The sequence below is a fragment of the Gavialis gangeticus genome, unplaced genomic scaffold (assembly GCF_001723915.1).
Source record: "Gavialis gangeticus isolate Ggan-Ray unplaced genomic scaffold, GavGan_comp1, whole genome shotgun sequence".
Taxonomy (NCBI): domain Eukaryota; kingdom Metazoa; phylum Chordata; order Crocodylia; family Gavialidae; genus Gavialis; species Gavialis gangeticus.
In genome coordinates this window covers 24,337,269-24,360,214 of record NW_017729022.1, presented here as the reverse complement: position 1 = coordinate 24,360,214, position 22,946 = coordinate 24,337,269, and the positions used below count along the sequence as shown (strand labels likewise).

Genomic DNA, 22,946 nt, shown 5'->3' with positions numbered 1-22,946 from the left:
GCTGGAACAAACAGCATAGCCTAGCCTGGGGCTGGAGATACGGGAGGACTGTGATTGAACTTGAACCAGAAAGAGGTCTGAGACAGAAATTTCATAAGCCGGTTGAGGCATCCAACTCAAATCAGTTAAGTCTGACATTCTACATTCAACCAGGTTTATCTTAAATCCATTTGGCTAGGGACAGAAATTACACATAAACTGGTTTAAATCTGTAATAGAACAGAAATTCACTGCACATAAACTATTTTCAAAATGGCTGAAGTCTCTCATTAAGTAATTTTTTGTAGTTTACAAATCACTTTTGATACTCTTTTCTGTACTTTCTTCAATTTTTCACTGTCTTTTTCTTAAAATGTAGATGTCACAACTGGATATAGGATCCTATTATCAGTCTCCCAGTGCCCAAAGGTAAAATCATTTCCGAACTCCTACTCACTGCTCCCCTATTTATACATCTAAGAATTGCATTTTCCCTTCTTAGCACAGTGTCACACTGGGAACTCATGTTGAGTTATTTATCCAGTATGCCCCCTAAATCCTTTTAGTGTAATTGCTTGCCAAGCTGCTGTTTGCTGCTCTATAGAGGTAGGGTTGGTCCTTTGGGCATTTTTACACATGCAAGCACTGCAGTTGTATATGTGCATCATTGCTGAGAAAATGGTGGTGGTGTGCTTTTGAATTAAAATACATTGGAGATGCTTTAGTTCAAAAGTGCACTGCCATGATTTTCTGCGCGCTGACTTGCATTTTGCTGCTTATACAACTGCACATGGCACAGTGCAGTTCGCCTCAGCTCATTTGCGAAGCAGACTTAATTAATCGAGTCTGCTCCAAAGTTGGGGATCTCTGGCACATTGCAGAACAAAAAAAGTATGTGTATAAATGCCCTAGTTCCTAGAACTTGTGTTGTGTTCAAATGGGCACAATTTACTAAACCAGTGGTATCTGCTCAACTGTGTCATCCAGCACATGGGGCTCCCCACAGGTCTGGAAATATGGCAATGGGAGAAGTGGTAACAGCTTTAATTGTTCCAAAAACAATTAATACTGCCAGTGCTCCCCACCACCAAATTTGCAGATTCATGGCAAGCCCTGCAGTCTGCGTGACATGGCCCCAGGTGCCAGATCACTCTGGTGTGAGCTTGCTTTGTGGCCAGATCCAGAACATAGGACTATGTTGGCATGCTGAACCACACCTGTAGACAGACCTTGTGCCCTGACCCTGCTTCTGGATCCAAGCACCATGCACCAATCATCCAGCTTGTGGGGCCAGAGAAGTTCTGGATTGCACCATATGACTTCCTCTAACTGAGCAAAGGCAAAGGAAGAGGTTTAGTCCTGCACAGCATGCCTTAGAGGTCATTCTGTCTGTGGAGAAGTCACCCATGGAGATAAGCCCTTGTGGATCTCAATTACCTTTTAAAATTTAGGTGGAAGGTTTTCAGTTCCAGATCAGTTAATGATCAAAGGGTGCTTCAGTTACTAATGTGTTATATTTATAAAATTCAAAGTATAGATTAATAAAAGGCATGAAATGTAATTATAACTGTAAAGAGTTTAGTGAGTGACTGGTTTTACAGGATGGTGATGAGGACTAGAGAAAGTCCCAAGGCATCCAACAAAATGGACACAAATGTTTACAGTATACAAAAATTCAGGAGCCTTTGTCTCCCTTACACTTTATTGAAACATACTTTTACTGAAACAGAGATTAGAGAATGTGAAAGTAAACTGCCAGCCCTGAGGATGGGCTTCAGAGGAAAAGATCATTCAAAACAGATATTGCTATGCTCAGTATAAATCTTGCTGTTTCCACTGCATCACAAGAAAGCTTTCCTTTCCTAACTATATCTACTGTTATTTCATGGTATATGGTGAAAGGAGGTAAGAGACCATGCTGTATACGTAAACAACACACTGAGCATATTAGCTACTTGTCCCACTCCCTATGTTGTAGAACAGTGGTCTTCAACCTTTTTTTCATTTGTGTACCCCTTAAACAATTTCAAATGTAGGTGCTGACCCCTTTGAATTGTAAGTGTGGGAATTCACGTACTTTTGATTGATCACAGTCCTCTTTGTCAGACCCCTTAAACATAGTCTGTGGAGTCCTATGGGCATAGACAGAGGGAAAAAATATTATTCTAGAGGGTTGAGTGCATGCTTCAGCATGAGAACTGCAACTCCCATTGTGCTCCGCACAATACGACACGTGCGCAATTAGCCTCTTTCTCAGCCACACAGAGCTGAGCACACGTGAGGCTCTGGCCTGGATGTACGTCGAGTGGCACCATGGTGGTGCTGCTGTTGCTAGCCACCACAAAATTAGTTTGGGGGTTGGGAGGCTAACCCCCCCTTCAACCCCCAGCCTTCCTCTGCCTATGCCTAGGGGTCTGTGGACCACAGGTTGAAAGCTTCTGTTGTAGAAGAAACCCAACACGTTCATAGTGCAGTCAGCCACTGCAACCCAGGTTTGTCCTGTGTGACGTATTTGATCCTTCCCCCTGAACTTCACAGTGCATCTTGCAGATTTTAGAGACATATTGATTCTATTTCTACTTGCCATGCTTTGACAGCAGTTTATAATGCTAGGAAAAAAGTAGGGGTTCTTAACTGGTTGGCCAGTAGTCAAATAACAACGAACCACTTCCTGGTCATAATTTCAAAACAAAAATGCTTCATTTTCACAAAGGAGTCAATGCACTCATGCCATCTTGTGGTTTATGTGCAGAGGAATATCATTTTATCAACGAATCAGCTTTTCCAGTCCAATTCTGCATTTTCAACATATCAGAAATATGTGGGTTGAAGCTGAGTAAGCCATATTACTTCATTTTTATGCTGCATCATCTTCTTATAACTTCTTCTTGTCTGCTTCAAGGTATCTTGAACAAAAAAGGATGTCTATAAAATATTTACAGTTAATGCTTGAACATCTCCTATAATAGACCCTTATACTAAATAATCCTCCTACTTAATACAATACGGTTACATCTCTCACAGTACATGCTATATTTTTCATGCTTTATTCAGATTTCATGGCGGTTAGATGTTTTACTAATTCATAAAAATAAATGAAGAAACACAATAAAATGGCTAGGGGAAGGTATACTCATTCCACTTTTGTTCTAGTAGTATTAGCATAATCTTCTGGTTTTAAAGGAAAGTCAAAGCAGCTGTTTTCTCCTAAGTATAAGAAGCTTTCCCCGCACTTGAATGATAATATTGAGCATATGAAATGCTTAATTACATTTTAGTTTTTATGTTGTGTTATATTTAGCATTTTTACTCCCTCATATAAAGGATAAACATAACCACACTATAACAATTTGATTAGACCAGGTAAAAGTCCCCTGACTAGCCCCAAAAGATTTTCAAATCAAATGCCTTTAGGAGCTAACAAATGTTCTTACTAGTCTTGCTTTTGAAAAGCTAACTCTTGTGTTCCATGAGATAAAGACTGGTGTATCTGCGGGAAGGTCATCTTTGTAACTAATTGAAAAAGTACAAAGCCCTATAGGGATTGTAATTACAGAAGTCTTTAGCCATGTACTGCAGCATGTGGAAACTACTTGCAAGACAGAGACATCTTAGTTTTGAGATTACATTAAATCCTAGAGACTGTAATTATATGCATGTTGAGTTAAGTACACGGTGCGGGGTTGGGGTTATTTATTGTTTCTCTCTTTGAAATCTGCAACTGTACTGAAAATGTAGAATTCATTTTCTTTTAATTTGTATCATCTTTTATTAGTGTTTCTGCTTCCAGTATTGGTGAAAAATTGCCTTGGTTGTGATTTATTTCATTATATTTCAAAAAATAGTGGTCCTTTATGAATCATCCTGACAGAAGAGATACTAGGATGAATTCTCAGTAATATTTCTGAAAGAAAGCATGCCTTTTTGCTTTATTTCCTCCCATGAAAGGAAACCAAGAACATGCTGCAATATTGTGGATTTAAATCAGGTGTGGTGCTATACCTAAAATAGTTTATGAACTGTATCTGCATAGATTTTTCTCCCAAGTTATCAGATAGTTGAGATTATATTTATAATTGCCTTTTTAAAAAGACAATTTAATGGAACTGCTAAATTTGTTGTTTTTGTAGCCAATGTAGTATATCTGTAGATTATAATTCCCTTAAGCCCCCAATTAATTTTTAAGCAAAAGTTTTGTAGTTGTGAAAACCTTGATCAGGACAGATGAACCATGTATTTTACAGTAAATGAAACAAGTTTAGGAGTGAAGATCTGAGTTTTACTAGCTTACATCCAAGGTTGACTGAGGACAGTTCCTTCCATTTAAACAAATATCTCTTAGGGTTTGGGGGGTTTTTTGTTTTTGTTTTTTTGCAGTAAAAATCATGCTTTTACTGAAAGAGGGGATTTTAATCCTCACCAATTATTTATGCTTGTTGGAAAGATTTAACATTTCTATGAATCTGCATGGTTTAGAAGGGCATAGTATATGAACTGGTTATTTTCTGTTTGTGGCATGCACAAGAAGACTGATATTATGTAAAAGAGGTACATTTTCTAAAATCTAATTTTGCACATAATTTTATAAAATGTATTCACAAGACTAGGTTATATTTTGTTTTTAATGAATTGAACTGTAAGACAGGATCTGCATGTGTTATTCAGATCTGAAAATGCTATAGCAAAAAGACACTTGATCTCCCATAATAACTTTAACACTTGACTTGAAAACAAATCCTCTTTTATGCAATGAAACCATCTGAAAACATAAACCCGTCTTATGCCCTAATATGTACACAGCCTGGAAAACTGAAGGATTTTAACTAAAACAGACCCAACTTAATATATTCACAGAGTTCTTTGTTGTCTGACAATAAATTTTAAGGGCACTCATTTTTAAAAGTAAAACCATTGGGTTGTGTTTATGGATGCTGCAACATGTTAAATATAAGCAATGTATCCTATATACAATTAAAATACTCCAACTTTATCAAACCAAAACATTTTGGTTTGGTAGGTTCTTTTCAGTATTTTCAAATATAATTTTTCAATTGTTCATTTTTGCAGGAATTTTTTTAAATGTTGGTTTTTGTCAAAGTCTTCACAGCGAGTGCTATTTTGTACTACATCTTCATGTCATGTCTAGCACATTTAGACTCTGATTTTAATGGGGCCTTTGAGTTCTTTAGCTAAGCATAATAAACCTACATTTAAAATTCACTTTTAAACTTCTGGTGACAATCTTTCACCATTATAATTCATTCATCCTTTGGGTAATATTTGATAGATCACTAAACTATTTTAGCAAGCAAGGTTGCAGACTCCTCTTAGTCTTACTATTTGTATATTTTACAAGTGGGTAGATAGGGATGTTAAATATTATGATATTGCAGGTATCTACAGTGTAATTTTAGTAAGTGACAATGCAAAATATGATAAACGAAATTAGATACGCAGTAACATGCAAAATATGTACAATCTATTTGAATGAGTGAAGATGTGTGACACTGGGACCAAGTATCTTTTAATCACTGGGATCTTCTGAGTGTCTGAATGTGAGCAGAAAGATCAAGGTCTAGGAAGGAAATTTTGTTCCAAAGTAATTCAGTGTTGTTCTGGACATACGCCATTGCTTTAGCATGGTTTTTTTAGCATTTTTAACAATTGACTAATGAGCTGTGGCCTGAGTTCCCAATCCTGTAATATGGTGCCTGTGGGCAGACCAGTCAGTGTAACCACACAGAACTCCCAGGAAATCTGTCTCTGCACCTGTGGGGCCTTATAATAGACATTTACTAGTTGTTTGTAAATTTGTGTTTGTAAATTTTTGTTAGTTGGTTGAAAATCAAATACTAAACTAGGAGAAAGCAAAGTACTTCTTTTTATATGGAAGTGAAAGAAATATTTTAACATGTTTCCCTTCAGCATTTCCAGAAGAAGCAAAACAATTAAGCACCCTTGAATCAAAATATTTTCAGTTTGTTGAGCTGAGTCCAAATGCTTGGTTTTAGCTTGACTTGATAGATATTAATGTGTGCCTCCAAGCTGCCCCACTGCTTCCCAGGAATTGTAGTTTGAATGCCTCATATCCTTATTCTCCTGTATGGGTAGACGTTCTGACTTGGTTTACATGTCCTATCATGCACCTTTGATGGCTTGACTAATAATGGAAGTTTGCAGTGCATCTTGGGGGTTGTATTCCAGCCAGGAAACCTTGTGCATAGAGGAGATAAAGAATGTGTGGCACCCAAATTATAGCATTGATATGGCATGTTAGATGGACATTGACTTAAGATCTGTAAAAGCAAGGAAATTAATTGTTTTTGAGGTGGAGCTTGATCAGCATATGAAAAGAATTACATGATATAACTGTCAAGAAGAGCAAAGGACTAGACTTGGCTGACCCAGGAGGTCTCTTCCAATCCTGTTTTCCTCTTACACAGAGTTATTTGAACCAAGCAGAAACTAAATATTTCAAATGCATTTTTGTGATATAATTCTGATTACATTTCTTGGCCATTTTTCTGAAACTGCATTTTCTATTCAAATAAACAAACATGTTGACAGAAAATTCTTACTGTCAGCCATTTAGATACTCTGTTCTCATATTGGAAATTTTATATTGTGTAAAAGTTAAGAGGTTCTATTCCATTTAAAACAATTACTTGATATTACTCCTATATTTCATGTTTACTTCAAAGAAATTTATCTCATGTTGTCATTGTAAAAGTTTCTCCCCAAAGATGGTTTGGTAAAGTTTAGCTAGAAGATGGCCTGTTAAAGGAAATTCTGCATATAGATGCTGCCTATTTTCTCATGTGAAAATAAGCTGCTTTCATTTTCTGACACACAGTTGATTATTTACCATGGGATTTTAGTTATCCAAGAATGTATATGTAATATAATATGTAATATATATAACATATATAGTGCATATATAATATATACTTGTTATATACAGTGTGTGTGTGTATATATAGTATCTATTGTGAACTCATTGTTGCTTGTGTTCTTTTTCTTACAAGTTTTAAATGACTATAAATAGGCATATTTTTGTGCGTGTGTGTGTGTACAGACGCATTGGTTTTACTGAAGCATGCTTTTAAACACGAAGTAATAAAGCATCATAGTCAACTAGGAGATGGCAAGCACCTTGTTAATACAGTGAATGAGTGCATACACTTGAAATTTCACTCACACACACACACACACACACACACACACACACACACACTGTTTTCTTAGCTGTTTTATTATTCACTAGGATTCTGATCTTTTTATTCCTATTTTATTGAATGTAACCAGCCTCTTTTAAAATGAACTTTGGCTCAATTATTAGATTTGAATGATATATATTAGGGAGGTATGAAGCAGGCCATATTCGATTCAGATTCAGCCTCATTTGGGGGGCAGTGATTTGATTAACTGATTTGGATCACTGTCCCGATTCAATTCCGCCAAATCTGAATCTGAAGATTCGATTTTGATTTGGAGAATCAGCGACTCAGCCATAGACACAACTTTATATGTTTTTGCTACATACCTCGAGGTACCAGGCACAGCTCATGAATGCTGAGATGATGGGGCGGATGGGGCGTCCCATGTGGGGGTGGGGGGGCCTGTGTGCTTGGCAGTGGACCTGGAATTGGCAGGGTCCCCCGCGTGCTCTGTGGCACTCCCCACACTCCCGTGGGACACTCCATCCTCTCCACCATCTCAGTGCTCACAAGCTGCCTAGTACCTTAAGGTACATGGAAGAAACATATAAAGCTGTGTCTATGTCCTTATCATCAAATCTCTCCGAATCGCTTCTGTTTTGATTTGGAGAGATTAATGGGTCTCCTGATTCAGTCTGGATTTGGAGATTCAGCCACCAAATTGGGCGGAATCTCTGCTGAATCACATCAGCAAGCAAAGCTTTGCACATCCCTGATATATATCCCAAGCATGGGTAGATCCATGATTGCAGCAAGGGAGATGCAGCCACACCCCTTTGACATTGGCATGTGGACAGTGAAGAGAGCTCACTGTACATGTGCCCCACAGCTGAAGATGTATGGCCACTCCCACCAGAGCTCATTGGCATGTCACCCTGTGGTGTTGCAGTCCTTTGGATCCAACCCTAATCTCAGTAAAATAGTGTCCAACAACTGGAGTAATACCAGTGAATTTAGCAGCAGAAGTGGAGTACCTTTTGCCAAGTGGTAAAACTCCAATCCAGAGGCACACCCTTATTCAGGAAAGCTCTTAAAAATGAATAGGACATGCTAAATTCCTTCCTGCATCAGGATCTTAGAAAGAATAGAGAAGCAATTTTGGCAATTGCTTTCCTAGAAGAGTGGCTTTGATGTCTTACAAAATATGGGAACTGGTGAAAACTCAAGCAATAAGGCCCATAAGTATATAAAGTACAAATTGTGCCAAACTATCCTGAGCGTCTTTCTTGAACAATAATAAAAAAAATAATAGTGGATGAATGGACTATGCAGCAATTGCCATATATCTTGACTTTCATAAAATAAAGTCCTCATGAAATCTTACTTGAGAAATTCAAATTAGTTTGGACGCCAGCTGTATGACAGGATTGAAAAGCTATGTAAAAAAGCATAAACAAAAGTAATGGTATCGATTTGGATAGAGGTGGCTATTGCAATGCTTCAGAGACTATTTAACATATGCATTTATAATCTACAAGACAAAGTAAAAAGTATAATTAGCTTTTCAGCTCAAGGACAATGTATTTCTTTGCTTGTGCAGCCCTTACTTGGCTATATATATATTTTTTTTCTTATTATTACAGTGTTACACATTCAGAATGGAGATTATGTGCGAGACACTAAAAACACAAAGGGCTTGATTTGCTTCTCTGTCAGAACTCTGCTTTTCATCTTCTGCCTTGTGCCCAAAGTATCCCTTCAGCTGTGTGTGTCTTCCCGGGTGTGGTGGGCACAGAGGCAGAGGCATGGCCTGGGTTCTGTTCACAGGTGCAAATCTTCCCTCCAACAGGAGAGCTGCAGACACTTCGTGGTGTTTAACATGGTACACCTGGGTGCTTTACACAGATTGTCAAGTGTAGCTGATGATGAAACAAGTAGACGTGAATTCCAGAAGGTGGTCGCTGAAAATGTCTTATTTCCATCTCTAATGTTAAACTAGGTGTTGCTAGCTCAGTCATCTCAGTTTGGTGCTGACAGAGATATAGTGAACTAGTGAAGAGGTAGAGAGCTGGTGAACTGGGTCCAATGAAATGAAAAGCTGGGAAACGTTTGCCTGTGGGATCTGCAGATATCCCAACATTTACACAGTGTTTCTGTATGCACACTGAACAGGAGGAGTGAGACAGTAGAGTTATTTGGGCAGCTGAACAATCATTCAGTATATTCTCTTATTTTTGTCAGAGGCATAACTAAAGCCATTGAAATAACTTAGTCCTTGCTAGGCCCTTTGACAGATCTAAATAAATCAGTATGGATGCTTGATCCGAGGTCCACTCTCAAATGGAGCTCATTGGCCAACAAGACTAATGCATTCTCTATATGGTAATGCTGGTGGGGACATGAGAAAAGGAAATTTCAAGATTCCTGGCATTGCCAGGTATGTTTAGGCACCATCTTTTCAAGAACCTTTTCTTTAAAAAAAGAGAAATGGGACATGATGGCAAGAGGTGAGATTATTGATATTGAGATTGTTACTTGAGCAAAGGCACAATAAGGCATGTTGGCAAACTGCTTGCTTAAAAAAATATATTGATAATTTCCATCCATGATAGATCCCAAACCTCCCTGGTTGAATTCTTCATTCCAGAAAGACAAGGGTCCAAACAACAAATAATATCAAAATATTTCCTAATTACTTGTTGGACTTCTGTGAATAACAACACATGGATACCCCAACGCCCTGTCCCCCAAATTTCCTACACGACATCTCCATGTCAGAACTTCGGTTCAGAGAAAGCCTCTTCAAATTCCCAAGCCCATGTTCACCAGATTGCCCACTACTTAGGATAGGAGGTCAACACCTATCTAGATCTAATCGAAATGAAACCTAACTGTTTGGTTGGGCTTTTTCATGTCTGTTGGCTGAATTTTATTAACATTTAATAAAATACAAATGAAACATATGAATTAGAACATGTTTATTGACCCATTCTTCCTTTTACCTCCCTCCCTCCCCCCACCCAAACCTGGTTCTTCTTCCATCCCTTAACTCTCATTGTAGCAAACATGTGACCTAGCACTAGCTGATCAAATACAGTGTTGCCTTTATGAAGGCTGCCAGGAAATACCCTCACTAATTTTGAAACAGAAGGAAATAAATGGGTCAGGAAGCATATGAAGGCAATGCTAAATGTGTTCTCAAAGTGGAGAAGGGATGATAGAGGGATAATTGTCTGATGATTATTGTCAAATGAACCATTTGTCAATTGGGCACAGTTTTACTTTTAAATTTGTGCTATAAGTTCATAGAACCAGTATGGAGTGTTGTCCATTAGGACATTTTTGATTGGTCTTCTAGGGTGGGATGGAGCTGTCATTTAAGCACCATGTTCAACTTATTTTGTGAATGAAATGTCAAAGGGAGGTTAGTTTGAGGTGTGACTGGAGATAGGTATGTAGAATTCCTGATGAAATGGAGCAATACTGTATGGTATATAAAATGTTGTAAGGTTTAGGTAGATTTAGTTACAAGATAAATATTGAAATGCACTAAAAGCTGTTCTCTTCCTAGTTCCCCCTTCTTCTTTCTCCCCCATGGCTCTGGAAGGGGAAGGAACCTGACTCGCTATGTATTTTCTGTGCAGCATCATTTTATTTATTTTTTTTGTGATCAAATGCTTCATGGTCCTGCCTACATAACAGTGTATCGTACTCGCGCTTCCTCTCCTTCGTTCTCTCTCTCTCTCTCTCTCTCTCTCTCTCTCGTTCTCTGGTTCCACTGCCTTAATATACTTGTCTGTAATTGTCAAAATGCTTTTCTGATGATAAAATCAAGCAGACACGTGATTTGTTTCTTCCCTACTTTTCTCTAAGGTTAAACCTAATTCCTTTTCAATTAAAATATAGTTTTCACTTTAAAATATTCCCTCCTCCCAACCCTGAACTAGGTTTTCTAGTCTTTTGCTTGCTTATTCAGGGAGAATTGTAAAGGAAATGAGAGATGCAAGGGAAGAAAATATCCCTACGTTTGCTGAAAAGCACGGCCCTTTTCCTGGAACAGAAACCATTGCTCCATGCACAGTGGGGAAATGTGAGAGACTGTAGAATGGCTCCGTGTAGTATCATTGTCTGTATATTATACTATTGGATGCTTTGTGGCTTTTAAAGAAATACTGCTTTTAAGCCATTGATCTCATACTGCAGGTGGTGATAGTGGTGGTAGTAGTAGTAAATGACACAGCTTTGCTGGATGACATGAAGCTGATCTCTGCATCAGCCAAGAGGAATTAAGCTTTGTCACTCCCCACTGGGACTACCTTTCTTCTGGTATGTGCGCGAGGAATTCATATGCTTGTGCTGCATCCACCAGAGCAGAGCCTTGAGTATACTTTACCACTGAAGGCAGTAAGCAAGAATGATAGCTGTCTCTTTTAAATGCCGTTGTCAAATTCTGAGGAGACTTGCTAAAGGTAATGTGCTTTCCTTGTTATTCATTCAGTGGCTCTGTTGTAGCATCCATAAACACAGCCTAATGGTTTTACTTTTAAATATGACTTCCCTTACAATTTATTGTCAGACAACAAAGAACTCTGTGAATATATAAAGGTAGGGTCTGTTTTAGTTGAAATCCTTTAGTGCTGCATGCACATTCGAACATACGATAGGTTTATGTTTTCAGATGATTTCACTGCTTAAAGGAGGATTTGTTTTTAAGTCAAGTGCCAAAGTTATTATGGGATATCGTTGTTTTGTATTCCTGGTAACTGCTCAGAAGAGTCTTGCATGTGTTACTCTGTGCTGTCTATTATTAAAAGCAGCTGAGAAGGATACCTGGGACCTGTATCAAACATTATTGGTCTTTTTGTGTTCCCAGTTCTTTTGTGCATTAGCATTTATAACCTTTCCGAGGGTGCTTCTCTGCATATTGAAAATATCTGAGGCAAACAGTATATTGTATGTGATGAAATATATATAGTTTGGGTGTTTTCATGGCTTGGATTATGTTCTTACACTTGGGCAGTTGTTTTTAATTTGTCCATTCTAGAAATATGCATTTTATATTGTCATAATTTTTTGTAGCCTTTAGTTTTCTCTTCCAAAACTTTAAAACACATTCAAATCTTATTCTGAGTTCTGTGTGATTTTTAGCAGCTGTATTTAAACCTTTATGGACAAGATATCGTGGCTTTTTTCCCAAATTAGTATATTTTGTCAAGAAGTCCTGTTAATCATTTTTAAAAATTCCAATTAATATTATTCAGAAATGTTTGTACTGTCTTTTTGTAAAAGGTTAGTGCTAGGGGAAAGTTATTTTTATAGTAACTTCTAACATTGAGTCTTGAAATAAATGAGAAGCTTTTGTTTTTAGACTAGTTAATGTGAAACCAGTACTGGTCATGACTTTAGAACTGTAAAAGCATAAATATGTTAATGAAAGTATGTGTATTAACTTAGCTTAAAAATCAGCATTCCTTGATTAATCAGCAGTTCAGCTCAAAATCAATTATTTTATTTTGCTTGTGTGTGATGGGCCCTAGAACAACAATATTTTAATTAAAATTACATATTTCATTTTCCTACTCTTCATGTTGCATCATAGGGCCCTTAGAATACATGCAGAATTAAATCTTTTAAAATTATTTATTCATTCATTGATGGGCTCTTACCTCATATCTTTTTCTTGTAATGTTTAGTTTTCCTATGTGTGTAGCATATGCTTAATTTCGGAGGTTTATTATTAATTTATCAGCTTGAAATTCCATGGGTTTTTTTTTTACAGCTTTGAGTGAAGGGGCTAGCCTTTTTGTCTGATGAGCTCTTTATTTGACAGCTTTTGGCAAAATAATTTAGTCTCTCTTAGTGATGAGGGTTGTTGCTCCACTTAAATACAATTTTCTCTGGTATAATCAATATTCTCATACATCATAGCCACCTTAATTCTTTCACACTTCCATTGCAGATAATTCAAGCTGTTTTTTCTCTGAAATAATTGTAACTTCTTTTGTGCCCCCAAGTAAGAACAGGTATGAAACCACTGATCACACACTGAGAAGTGTGTGCGTTGTGTTTGTCTACTGTTGCTGTATACATGGAGGGAGAGATGTTCACTAAGCTGCTGCCAATATACAACATTTGATTCTTCCTCTCTTAATCTTTATATCTCCTCATTCCAGTTCAGTGTTCAATATTTCTGGCTGCTTATTTAATAACCACTTTGGTTCAAATTATTGTTCATGAATTATTTTTACAGAAACTTTTTTTTGTTTTTACCCATATAATTCTACTCATTTAAAAAAATGTATTTTCCAGGCAGTAATCTTTATTTTACTTGTAAGGAAAACAATGTGACCGCGTTCTGGTTTAAAAGATTTTTTTCAAAGGTGCAGTAAGAGGAAGAGATTGTCTTTGTCTTCTTCGCAAGGGAGAGCACCCATTTCTAATTCCTTTTTTGGTTTCTATTTTTATTTTGCTAGAATCCAAGGCTAAAACCATTATTGTTCAACTAGACATCATAAATTTTGTAACTGAACCTCTGTGCCAACTATTTCATAACAATGAGGACAAGTTGTTAAATTGATCAAACAAGTATAGAACAGTTGTTCAGCCATGAATTGATGGATGCAGTGTTCTCTACAGGAAAAAGAGAATGAAGGATGTCAGGCAAATTAAGCTCCTCGGTGTCTTTGCAGAGCTCCTTGGCTTGGAGAAGAAGCAGGTTTGAGCACCTAACAGCAGAATTTGGGCCTGCTTTTGTGTTTGTGGGTCTTTTGTTGCTAGCATTTCACCCTTGTCTTATCATTTTTTAACAAGACTTTGTTCTAACTGCTCAATTCTTAGGATTCTCTGCCTCTAATTTTGTATGTCGACCATCCATTACAGACTGGTCAACATGATCGAAATGTCAAAGAAGAAGGATTTTGTTTATTTCACCTATCTGGTCATAAGATGAAAATGACTCTTCTGTTTGTAGTCAGCTGTCCACTCCTTACGTACTCTCATGGTTTCTCTTACGTTTTTACTCTTTGCCACTGGATCTTCCATTTTCTTGGCCTGACATCACAGCTTTGCAAGTTGTTTCCTTTCTGTAAATGATTTGCTCTGGCTTGTCTCTACTAGTGTCCCTTCTATCCCAATTCTGTTTTTCTCTGACGACCCAAAAGCTTATTTCTTAGTCCTCTTTGCTCTTTTTGCCTTTACCCTGATGTAGTAAAAATGAGTGTGTGTGATGCACTTGATTGCTATATCACACATTAATAAATGTTGCATATATGTTTCTTGGATATAAAAGCATGAAAAGCACTGCTTTCACATTGTTTTGTCAGTTTTTGCTGTCTGATCTCATGACAGTCTGCTATGCAAAAACATATATACAATTTCTGTATAAGATGCATATATTTTAGTTCCACTTGCGATTTTTTTTGTTACACACTTAAGTTTTAATCTTAACTTCATAGCTAGCACTTCTGTGCTGCTGAGTCTCAATTGTACATACTGTTTGGCTCATTTAATGTTTCCTGTTTGCCTTGATAAAGTATACTTAATCTCTTCTTCTTTGGGTTAAGTATTTCAGAGTGATAATTTTTCACAGACTAACTAGAGAATCTCCAAATCTCCAATCTCCAGCTTTTTATATTTGTCACTTAACCAGTTAGGGGATTATGAGACAATAATATGTATAGCCATTTCCCTTCTACCTATACTTCATGTTAACTCTTCAATAAAGCACAAGTCAGAGTTTTGCCTTTTCAAGAGTATATGAAGAAGCATTAGACAGAGTTAAGCCTCAGGGTTATTGTGTGTGTAAAGATCTGAATGTAGATGTTAACAGCATTTCCCAGTGAGCTTCGAGGAGAAAATGCCATGCAATTTCTTTATAAACAAACACTAAGTATGCACACTGTAAACACTGTAAGTAGCATTTGGAACACTAATGAATAACTCTTTAGGTAAGAGCTTCCTTCTGTTGTTATTAACATATATACGTGTTAGCAGATGCATCTAAACATGATTCTCTGTGATCTTTCCTCAAAGAGAATTTCTCAGTCTTCACATTGTGGCCCTTTTACGTAGCATGTGCCCTCTGGACTTCGCAGGCCCTGAGAAGGATGGCAGCAGGGCTTTGGTGCTTTTTACAGAATCATTTGGGTTGAAAGGGACTTCCAGTCGACTAGTCGAATCCCAAGCACCTCAGTGCCATGTTAACCAGTAAAAGTATTCCACCTCTTGGGTTAGGAATAATTTGATCTTCTCTCAGTTGTTAGCGAGTAGGTGCAGGTTCAGAGACCCATCCTTCACAGAAGATGCAGTTCTTTATTCTGCATCATTCAGCTGTTGAGGCCACCACTCTTGAGTTGATTCCTATGTTCGTAATCTTCCTTTTCCCTCCTACCAGACTGCTTACCCTCAATGAAAGCTTCCTATACAGCTTCAGAAGCAGCTCTTTCTTTTTGGGGGGCTGTCTCTGAGGCCACGTAGTAGAGTTAATTTGATTTATTTTATTAGACAGCCCCTGTCACAAAACTTGCCTGTCCCATACTTTGGCTAAGTATAGACAATCAAAAAGCCTGAGGCAAAATTGATCCAACCTTTGCAGGTTTCTCTAAGCTGTGCAGATTGGATCTTGAGTACATGTAACACACTTTTGCCCTTGTGTTGGGGGAAGTAGGCAAGTGCCTACACTGGCCTGGCCAGAAGGGGTGTGGGGGGTGTTCATGCACACCAGCCAGCCATCCCTGATTGACTGTCAGGCACATGCCCCCAACCTCCTGCTGTCGCCCTGTCTTGCGCTGAGACCTAGGCTTCCAGAGCTGGTAGTCTTGGCAGCCCCAGGGGTAGAGGGGCTGGTGGGGGAACAAAGCAACCCAGGCTGTGGCCCCCTGCCCACCTGGGGTCTGCATAGTATGGGGAGGCCTGCTGGGTGGTGGGGCCTTTTCTCCCACAGCCCACCATTCCTCCCCCTGTAGCCCACCTGGGTGATTGCCCCAGCCCTGCCCCTGTGCCAAACCTGGCCTCTGGCATGGGGGCTTGGCTGGGGCGCTTGCCCATGTGGACTGCAGAGGGAGGAATGCTGGAATCCTGGAGCAGTCCCCACTGCAGGGCCCTCCTGTGTTGTGTAGCCCCCAGCCGGGGTGTGGGGCTGAGCCAGGGGTCTCTGCTGGCCCTGTCGCCAACCCCCAGACTCCCCACCAGCTGAGCTCTGGAGCAGGGGCTTTGCTGCTTCAGCTCTGTGACAGGGCAGGGGCAGGGCTGGTTGAGCTTGGCTGAAGCAGACAGTAGAGCAGAGGCTAGCCTTCCTGCCCTGCAAGGGAGTTTGGAGGGAGTTGCAAAGCATCCTGGGATGCTGGGGGACTGTGGGGTAATTTGAGTTGAGAGGAGATCTGGAACAGAATTTCCATAGATTGGTTTAACCTCAGTCAGTTAAGTGTGATACTACATCCCTCCATGCCTATCTTAAACCGGTTTCAGCCATTTTGAACATGGCCTGCGTGCACTGAACTTCTGTTCTGTTACAGCTTTAAACCAGTTTCTGATCACTCATATCGGTTTATGTGTAACATCTGTCCTTAGCCTATATGTGTGCAGAGCCAGATTCTTCAGACTGAAATCTGTGTCTCCTCAGTGCGTCTCTTTCCTTTGGACTTAGAAATCAAATGCTGCTGGGTAAAGCATGAGGGATGAGTCTCCAACCTTGGTGTCCTCTTTGGATGTGAACACTGCTTCTCCTTCTCTGTATCTTTCATCTGCAAATAAGCATACAAGATGTTTATCTTGCTATATCCATGCTTAAATCCTCAACCATGCCTTCATCCCCTTTTCTCTTGATTAATGCAATTCCTTTCCTTGGCTTACATGAGCTATAAGCACTCCATCTTCACATAATGATGTCCCTGCTTTCTCACGCTGAAACAGTGTTTTGGTTGTATCACCAATAAGCTCTTCTTGAACATTTCTGTTGTTTCCCCATTCAGTCCAGGCTCCAGTTCAAAGTTAATTAGGCACCATGTTTTTACAACCCACTAATCTTTCCTTACAAGTCTTTACAAAGGTTGTTCCCCTGCTGTTTGCTTTGGTCCTTTCTCACATGTACTGTAAATAGCTCATTCTGTTCCCTTCACCTCGCTTCATGTGGTGAAACTGCTACTGTATCTACAGGAGCTGGCACCTGGAACAGCCATCTTCAGGCTGTCCATTGTACCTCTCAACATGCAAAGGGCAAATGTAGGACATAGCATATGGCAAAAGTCCAGAAAGGTGGGTGAGGACACGCAAAAATTATTCCTTGTGATAAAAAAATACTGTTGGGTTAATTTCCTTAATGTAAATAATAATATCTACAACTTAATTTGTTTTATTCTTTATTTCTGATGTAATTAATTTCAATAATAAAAATGAGGGGACACCATTTTTTAAAAATAAAACCCCGTATTTTTGCCATAAATAAATATTAGAGCTATAAAGAAATGAATTCTGTTTAATTTTATATCGCATTCAGTGACACAGTGTTTATGCAAGGTGTTACCAAATAAAGTATATTATAGCACACTGGTTCTAAAGTTTACTTTTCCTGTATATTAGGGCTTCTTAAAACAATTAAAGGAAAGTTTCCATTTTCTGGCCCACTAAGTTTCTTGCAGGGCTCCTTTTGATTGCTAGTTTCTCTAATAATAGTTAAGAATGTTGAAGAAACACAAAATGTCACACAGAGAAGCAGCAGTTACTAGAGCTGGGAGGCGTGGGAGTTTCTGATTTAATCATCACTTTTCATTCATGCATAAATCTCTGCAACTTTTATAACTTTTTGACTAAAATTTTGCAGACTCCATCTATATCCAGCAGTAATTTTTAGAACAATGTTTGAGTGAGAATTGTTGAGAAGTTTTGCACAAACTAATTTCCCCAAATGTACAGCTGCTAAGCTCTGCAGCACAGGAGTTCCCATTGGTTGACCTCTTAATAGGATGGCCATTGTTCCTGTTTTAAAACCCTGTGTCCCCTGTCCGTTCCTGAATGAGGAACGGACTGGAAAAGTCCTTGTTTTTCAGTTTGTTGGTGGAAATGCATGTCAGTCATTTGTCCTAGCAATTCTGTTGGATGTGCCTAGCGGTAGGGCAGTACACAGCCAGGAGGAGCATGGTTCTGAGCCACCGATGGAGGGAGGGAGAGAGGTGGAGGATTGCAGAGGCTTGTTGCACTGCACCTGTGCAAGGGCCAAGGCACTGCTGTGTGCCTGAGCTCCCTGCCTGGGCTGGGCATGTGCAGGTGGGCCCAGGCCCTGGGGTAGCTGAGCTGCCAGGGCTGGGCAGTTGTTGTGCACACACACACCCCTGTGCTGCCTCAGCACAAGGCAATGGCTTTGAGAGCGGGCAGGTGGAGCACTGCATTTGTACCTGCTGAAATGCCAGTGGGATTGGGAAGAGTCTCTTGTCACCATCTCTGCATCCACAGAGCAGCCTGGTGAGTCCCTAGGGTGACTTGCTGCACAGGGAGGGGAGTTTTGGGCAGAGGGGACTCTGGACTCTCGGGCGGCTGGGCCAGCTCGTTAAGCCATTATTTCTCCTCCAGGACAGGAGAGCCTGTCTGTCTCATGGGGAAGGAAGAGAAGGTCCTGCTGGGCAGCTGGCTGCACTGCTACAGGCATGCAATGCCCATCAACCCCGCTCAGCCCAGCTCTGACTAGAATGTGGCCAGGGCAGGTTCACAGGTGCCCAGTGTCTGTGCTGAATGCCAGTGGGGGGTGGGATGAGGTCCCTGTGCAGTGCGTGCCCCTGGCTCCAGAGCGTGGAGCTGGGCTGGAGTGAGACCAGATCCCAGGGGGAGGAAGGGGTGCCCAAGCCTCGCACCTACTATGCCATGTTCTCTCAAGGCTGGAGTGTCTGGAGAGAATGGCAGAGCTCTGGGATATGTGAAGCCACGATGCAGGGGGAGCTTTCTTATTGTATTTTACTTGCTGTTTTTTTTAATTGTTTTTGCTCATTTTGTTTTATTGGTATAGTATGAAAATGAATACACATTGTAATAAAAGTTATAATAATTACTTGTTATTAAACTGGTACTCATGAACACAGTTACTGCTGTCTGCATTCAGTGTCATTAAAAGTACAAAATAAAAGAATTAATATTTGCAATAAGCCAAGGCCAGTGCCATTTTCCCAGTCTTTTTGTGGTGGCCCCACACCTTGCTGTTGATTGGCCAGGGGGCCTGATCGCCCCACCCCTCACTGCTGATTAGCTGAGGAGGAGGCAACCCTGCTCTTCACCACTGGTTGGCTGAGTGGGGCGGTGGTCCCACCCCTCACCAAGGAGATGTTCTGTATTCTGAGGATGCATCAATGGCCACCCTACCTCTTGAAGTAGGTCGATCAGGCCACTGGAGTAGTTAGTGTCTAGCCAGAAACTTCCAGAATACAGAGTTTAGATGGACTGTTGCCAGTTTGTTGCAATTTCACAGAGCTTTGAAGTTCAGGGAAAAAGGCTCTTTTTTATTTTATTATTCCTCATTTTGTTTCTTTTTAAAAGCTTAGCAAATTTCATGTGCGGCACATCCACCAAATTGAAAGGTTGCAGACTGGATTCCATTAACTGGTAATAAAGTTTAGGGTCCTCCTATAAAACCACAATCCAAAAAACTACATTAAGGACCTGAATCAGCTCTCATTGAAGTTAATGGAAAGACTGCTATAGACGTTGCTGAGAGTTGGTTTGGGCTCAAAGGCAATGATAACGTTGCACAAATGAGTGTTCAAAAAATAGGAAATTTCCAGCTGAGCTAACAAAGTACAACTGTAATTCCTTTCTCTTCTACAAATGCCTGTTCTTTAATTACCTGAAGAATAAATACAATATTTCTCATAATGTAATATAATATTTTTCTTGTTCTCACATGCATTTCTAGTGCACCTTCCAATAATTTATGCTGTTTTGTGTGTACCAGGGTCCATGAAAGTCATTTATGTTGAATGTACATGGTAAATCATAATTATGCAATATACTATAACAGCAACAGTAAGTTTATATATGCAATGCAGAGCAATAATGGAAACTTGCTGATATATGTATGCTACCAAAGTTTAAAGCTAAATTGCTTTCGTAGTTAACTGTGCCATCCCCTGAACATTGTTAGGTAGGTTCCACTGTAATTTTGTGCTTAGCCCTGATAGCGTTGCATTCTGAGTAACTACCACTTTTCTTGAAATGGCTCAAATGATGATCGGGCTTCAGTGGGTTGCGACATGTACAGTATATGGTTATTTACAAAATTATTCAGATGTAGTTCTTCACAGTCAAACCCAGAAACGAAGCAAAACTACCCCACGGGCATATGTCACCTCTACAGCATGTGCACCCTTTCAGCTAACATAGAGTTTTTCTCTTGCTGTCATGGTCCACCTACTTTGAGATGAGGCTCACACAAAAGGTGGAGTGGGGAGCTCATGTTTATAGGATGGTTCGGTGCTTATGCAGTGCATACTGTCTTTTTAAAAGCGAAAACATAACTCGCCATAGGGTAAGATTTGAGTATGATAAGGACAGATCTTCAGTTCTGTCATTAGCATAACCAGAATGACTAGTTCTTAAAATTAACTGTTGCGTGCCCTAAAGAGCCAACAGACATTGGAGGATACCTTTCAATAGCCCAAGTCATGATTATTTTGTTTTAGCTGACTCCATGGTTTAATCTCTTGGTTGCAGTCCTGCATTCACTTGCTTGCGCTCTCTCTCCCTCTCCCTCTCCCTCTCTCTCGCTCTTGCTCTCTTCCTCAAAACTATACTATATTCCTTCAAATATAAGACAATCCAATTTTTGTGAATTTAAGAAACAATAAAATAACAAATAAAGACACATTTGTGCATACATGACATTTTTCCTTTTTTTGTTCTATTTATTCTTTTTACACAAAAGTAAGATGTGAGCCATTTTAGAAGAAATATTTTATTTAAAAAAGTGTAGCCTGTTTTCAAAGGTAGATAGTACAAACAATCTTTTAAAGCAAGCTATAACTGAAGAGTGCATACAGGAAATACAGACCCTGGCAATGCTCTTAGAAAACATGGGTTTCTGTTGGAACAATAGGATTATTATTAAATACTTCTCAATAAATTATTGCAATGTTTCAAAGATCAGGTGCTTTATCTTGGGGCTGTTTATGATGCTTACCTAGACAAAGACCGAGTCTGCTAGCCAGATTAAATGATACCCTTGCCAATGTGTCCTGGCAGAGCCACATCTTTTGTAATTTCAACCAAATAAAACACCTGTGTAATCATAATGCAATAGGACTGTGCGACGCTTTGGTCCCTGATTTGATTTGGTGGAGATTCGGCCTGATTTGGTGGCCGAATCTCCAAATCCAGATTGAATCAGGAGACCCTTTAATCTCTCCAAATCAAATCGGAACCCTCTGAATCGATTCAGAGAGATTTGGAAAGATTCAGACACAGCTTTAAATGTTTTTTCTACATACCTTAAGGTACCAGGCAGCTCATGAATGCTGTGATGCTGGGGCAGATGAAGCATCTCACAGGAATGTGGGGGGTTCCCAGCACGCTCAGCAGCAGGCCTGGAAGTGGACCAGAAACACTTCTGGTCCACTTCTGGGTCTGCCAGGAAGCATGCTGGTAGCCACACACCCCTTGCACTCTTGGCTTGGCAACTGGTGCCTCCTGGGTCTGGGGGGGCATCCAGGGTCCCCCCATAGCTGATCACTAAGTTGGGGGGCCCCCCCAGCGTGCCCCCTGGCAGACCCGGAACTGGACCAGAACTACTTCTGGTCCACTTCCAGGTTCGCTGTCGACCATGTGGGGGGCCCCTTCCATGCTCCTGTGGGGTGCTCCATTCGCCCCAGCATCACAGCATTCACAAGCCATGCCTGGTACCTCGAAGTATGTAGAAAAAACATTTAAAGATGTGTCTATGGCCAAATCACTGATTCTCCTAATCAGCATCAAATCATCAGATTTGGATTCAGCCTAATCAAATCAGTGACAGTGATCTGAATCAACGAATCAAGTCGCTGTCCCCGATTTGGGCTGAATCCGAATCAAATATGACCCATTTTGCACACCCCTATAATGCATCTATTCAAGAGTTGCCTCAGCACCAGTTTGTTCACTGCTCCATTATAGTTCTCTCTTTGCTTTCTTTACTCTGTGTTGTCCTGCTATATTTTTTCTCCCTGTTCATTTCGCTTCTCCCCTCGTCTCTGCGGTTATTTTTTCAAATAATATGCTTTTCTTTCTAAAGTTTTCCCATCAGTCTTTTTTCCTTCCTTTGGAACTTTGTTTCCTTCAGTCAGCCCTATGCTCATTCTCATTCCTGTTCGCTTTAGAAGTTCTGATAGTCACCTGTTAGCCAGAAGGGTAAGCCTTTCAGATGAAGATGAATGTAAAAGAGTGGAGTGTTGATTACTTAGCCAAACTTCTATGTGAGAAACAAACCTTACTACCTTGCCCCAAGCTACCTGGAAAAAGATGATCTCTCCTGTATAAAGGTAAGTAATCTATCTTGTAGGATGATTTTGCGATGAGGAATACTGTTGGGATGTATCGAGCATCTTTTAACAACCCTTGGCTGCAGCAGGACATTGGGTCCCCCTGCTTTATGTGTAGCAAGTTATGATGTAATGTCTTTTCTCACACTTGAATGTGTAGCTTTTAAGAAGTTAGGCAATAATGTGGTTGGGATTGGGATGATCCTGCCTCAGGCAGGGGGTTGGACTAAATGACCTTTTGAGGTCCCCTCCAGCCCTACTACTCTTTAACTCTATGACTCTATTTTAGGATTTTAGAGGAGCACTGGAAAAGTAATACAGG

The 22,946-nt window shown here is 39.8% G+C and overlaps 1 protein-coding gene across 9 annotated transcripts in view; it reads left to right on the top strand.

Annotated features, from left to right (window-relative positions):
* The window catches only part of GRIP1 (glutamate receptor interacting protein 1), a 493,469-nt gene that overhangs the window by 147,916 nt on the left and 322,607 nt on the right, over positions 1 to 22,946 (top strand). Inside the window, exon 1 of one of the 9 annotated variants that reach the window (XM_019514684.1) lies at positions 11,368 to 11,605. The exons of the other annotated variants lie outside the window; for them this stretch is intronic. Coding sequence (XP_019370229.1) covers positions 11,551 to 11,605 — 55 coding nt within the window. The 5' untranslated portion in view covers positions 11,368 to 11,550. Of the gene's footprint in view, positions 1 to 11,367; positions 11,606 to 22,946 lie in introns of those variants that run through there. 9 annotated transcript variants of the gene reach the window in all.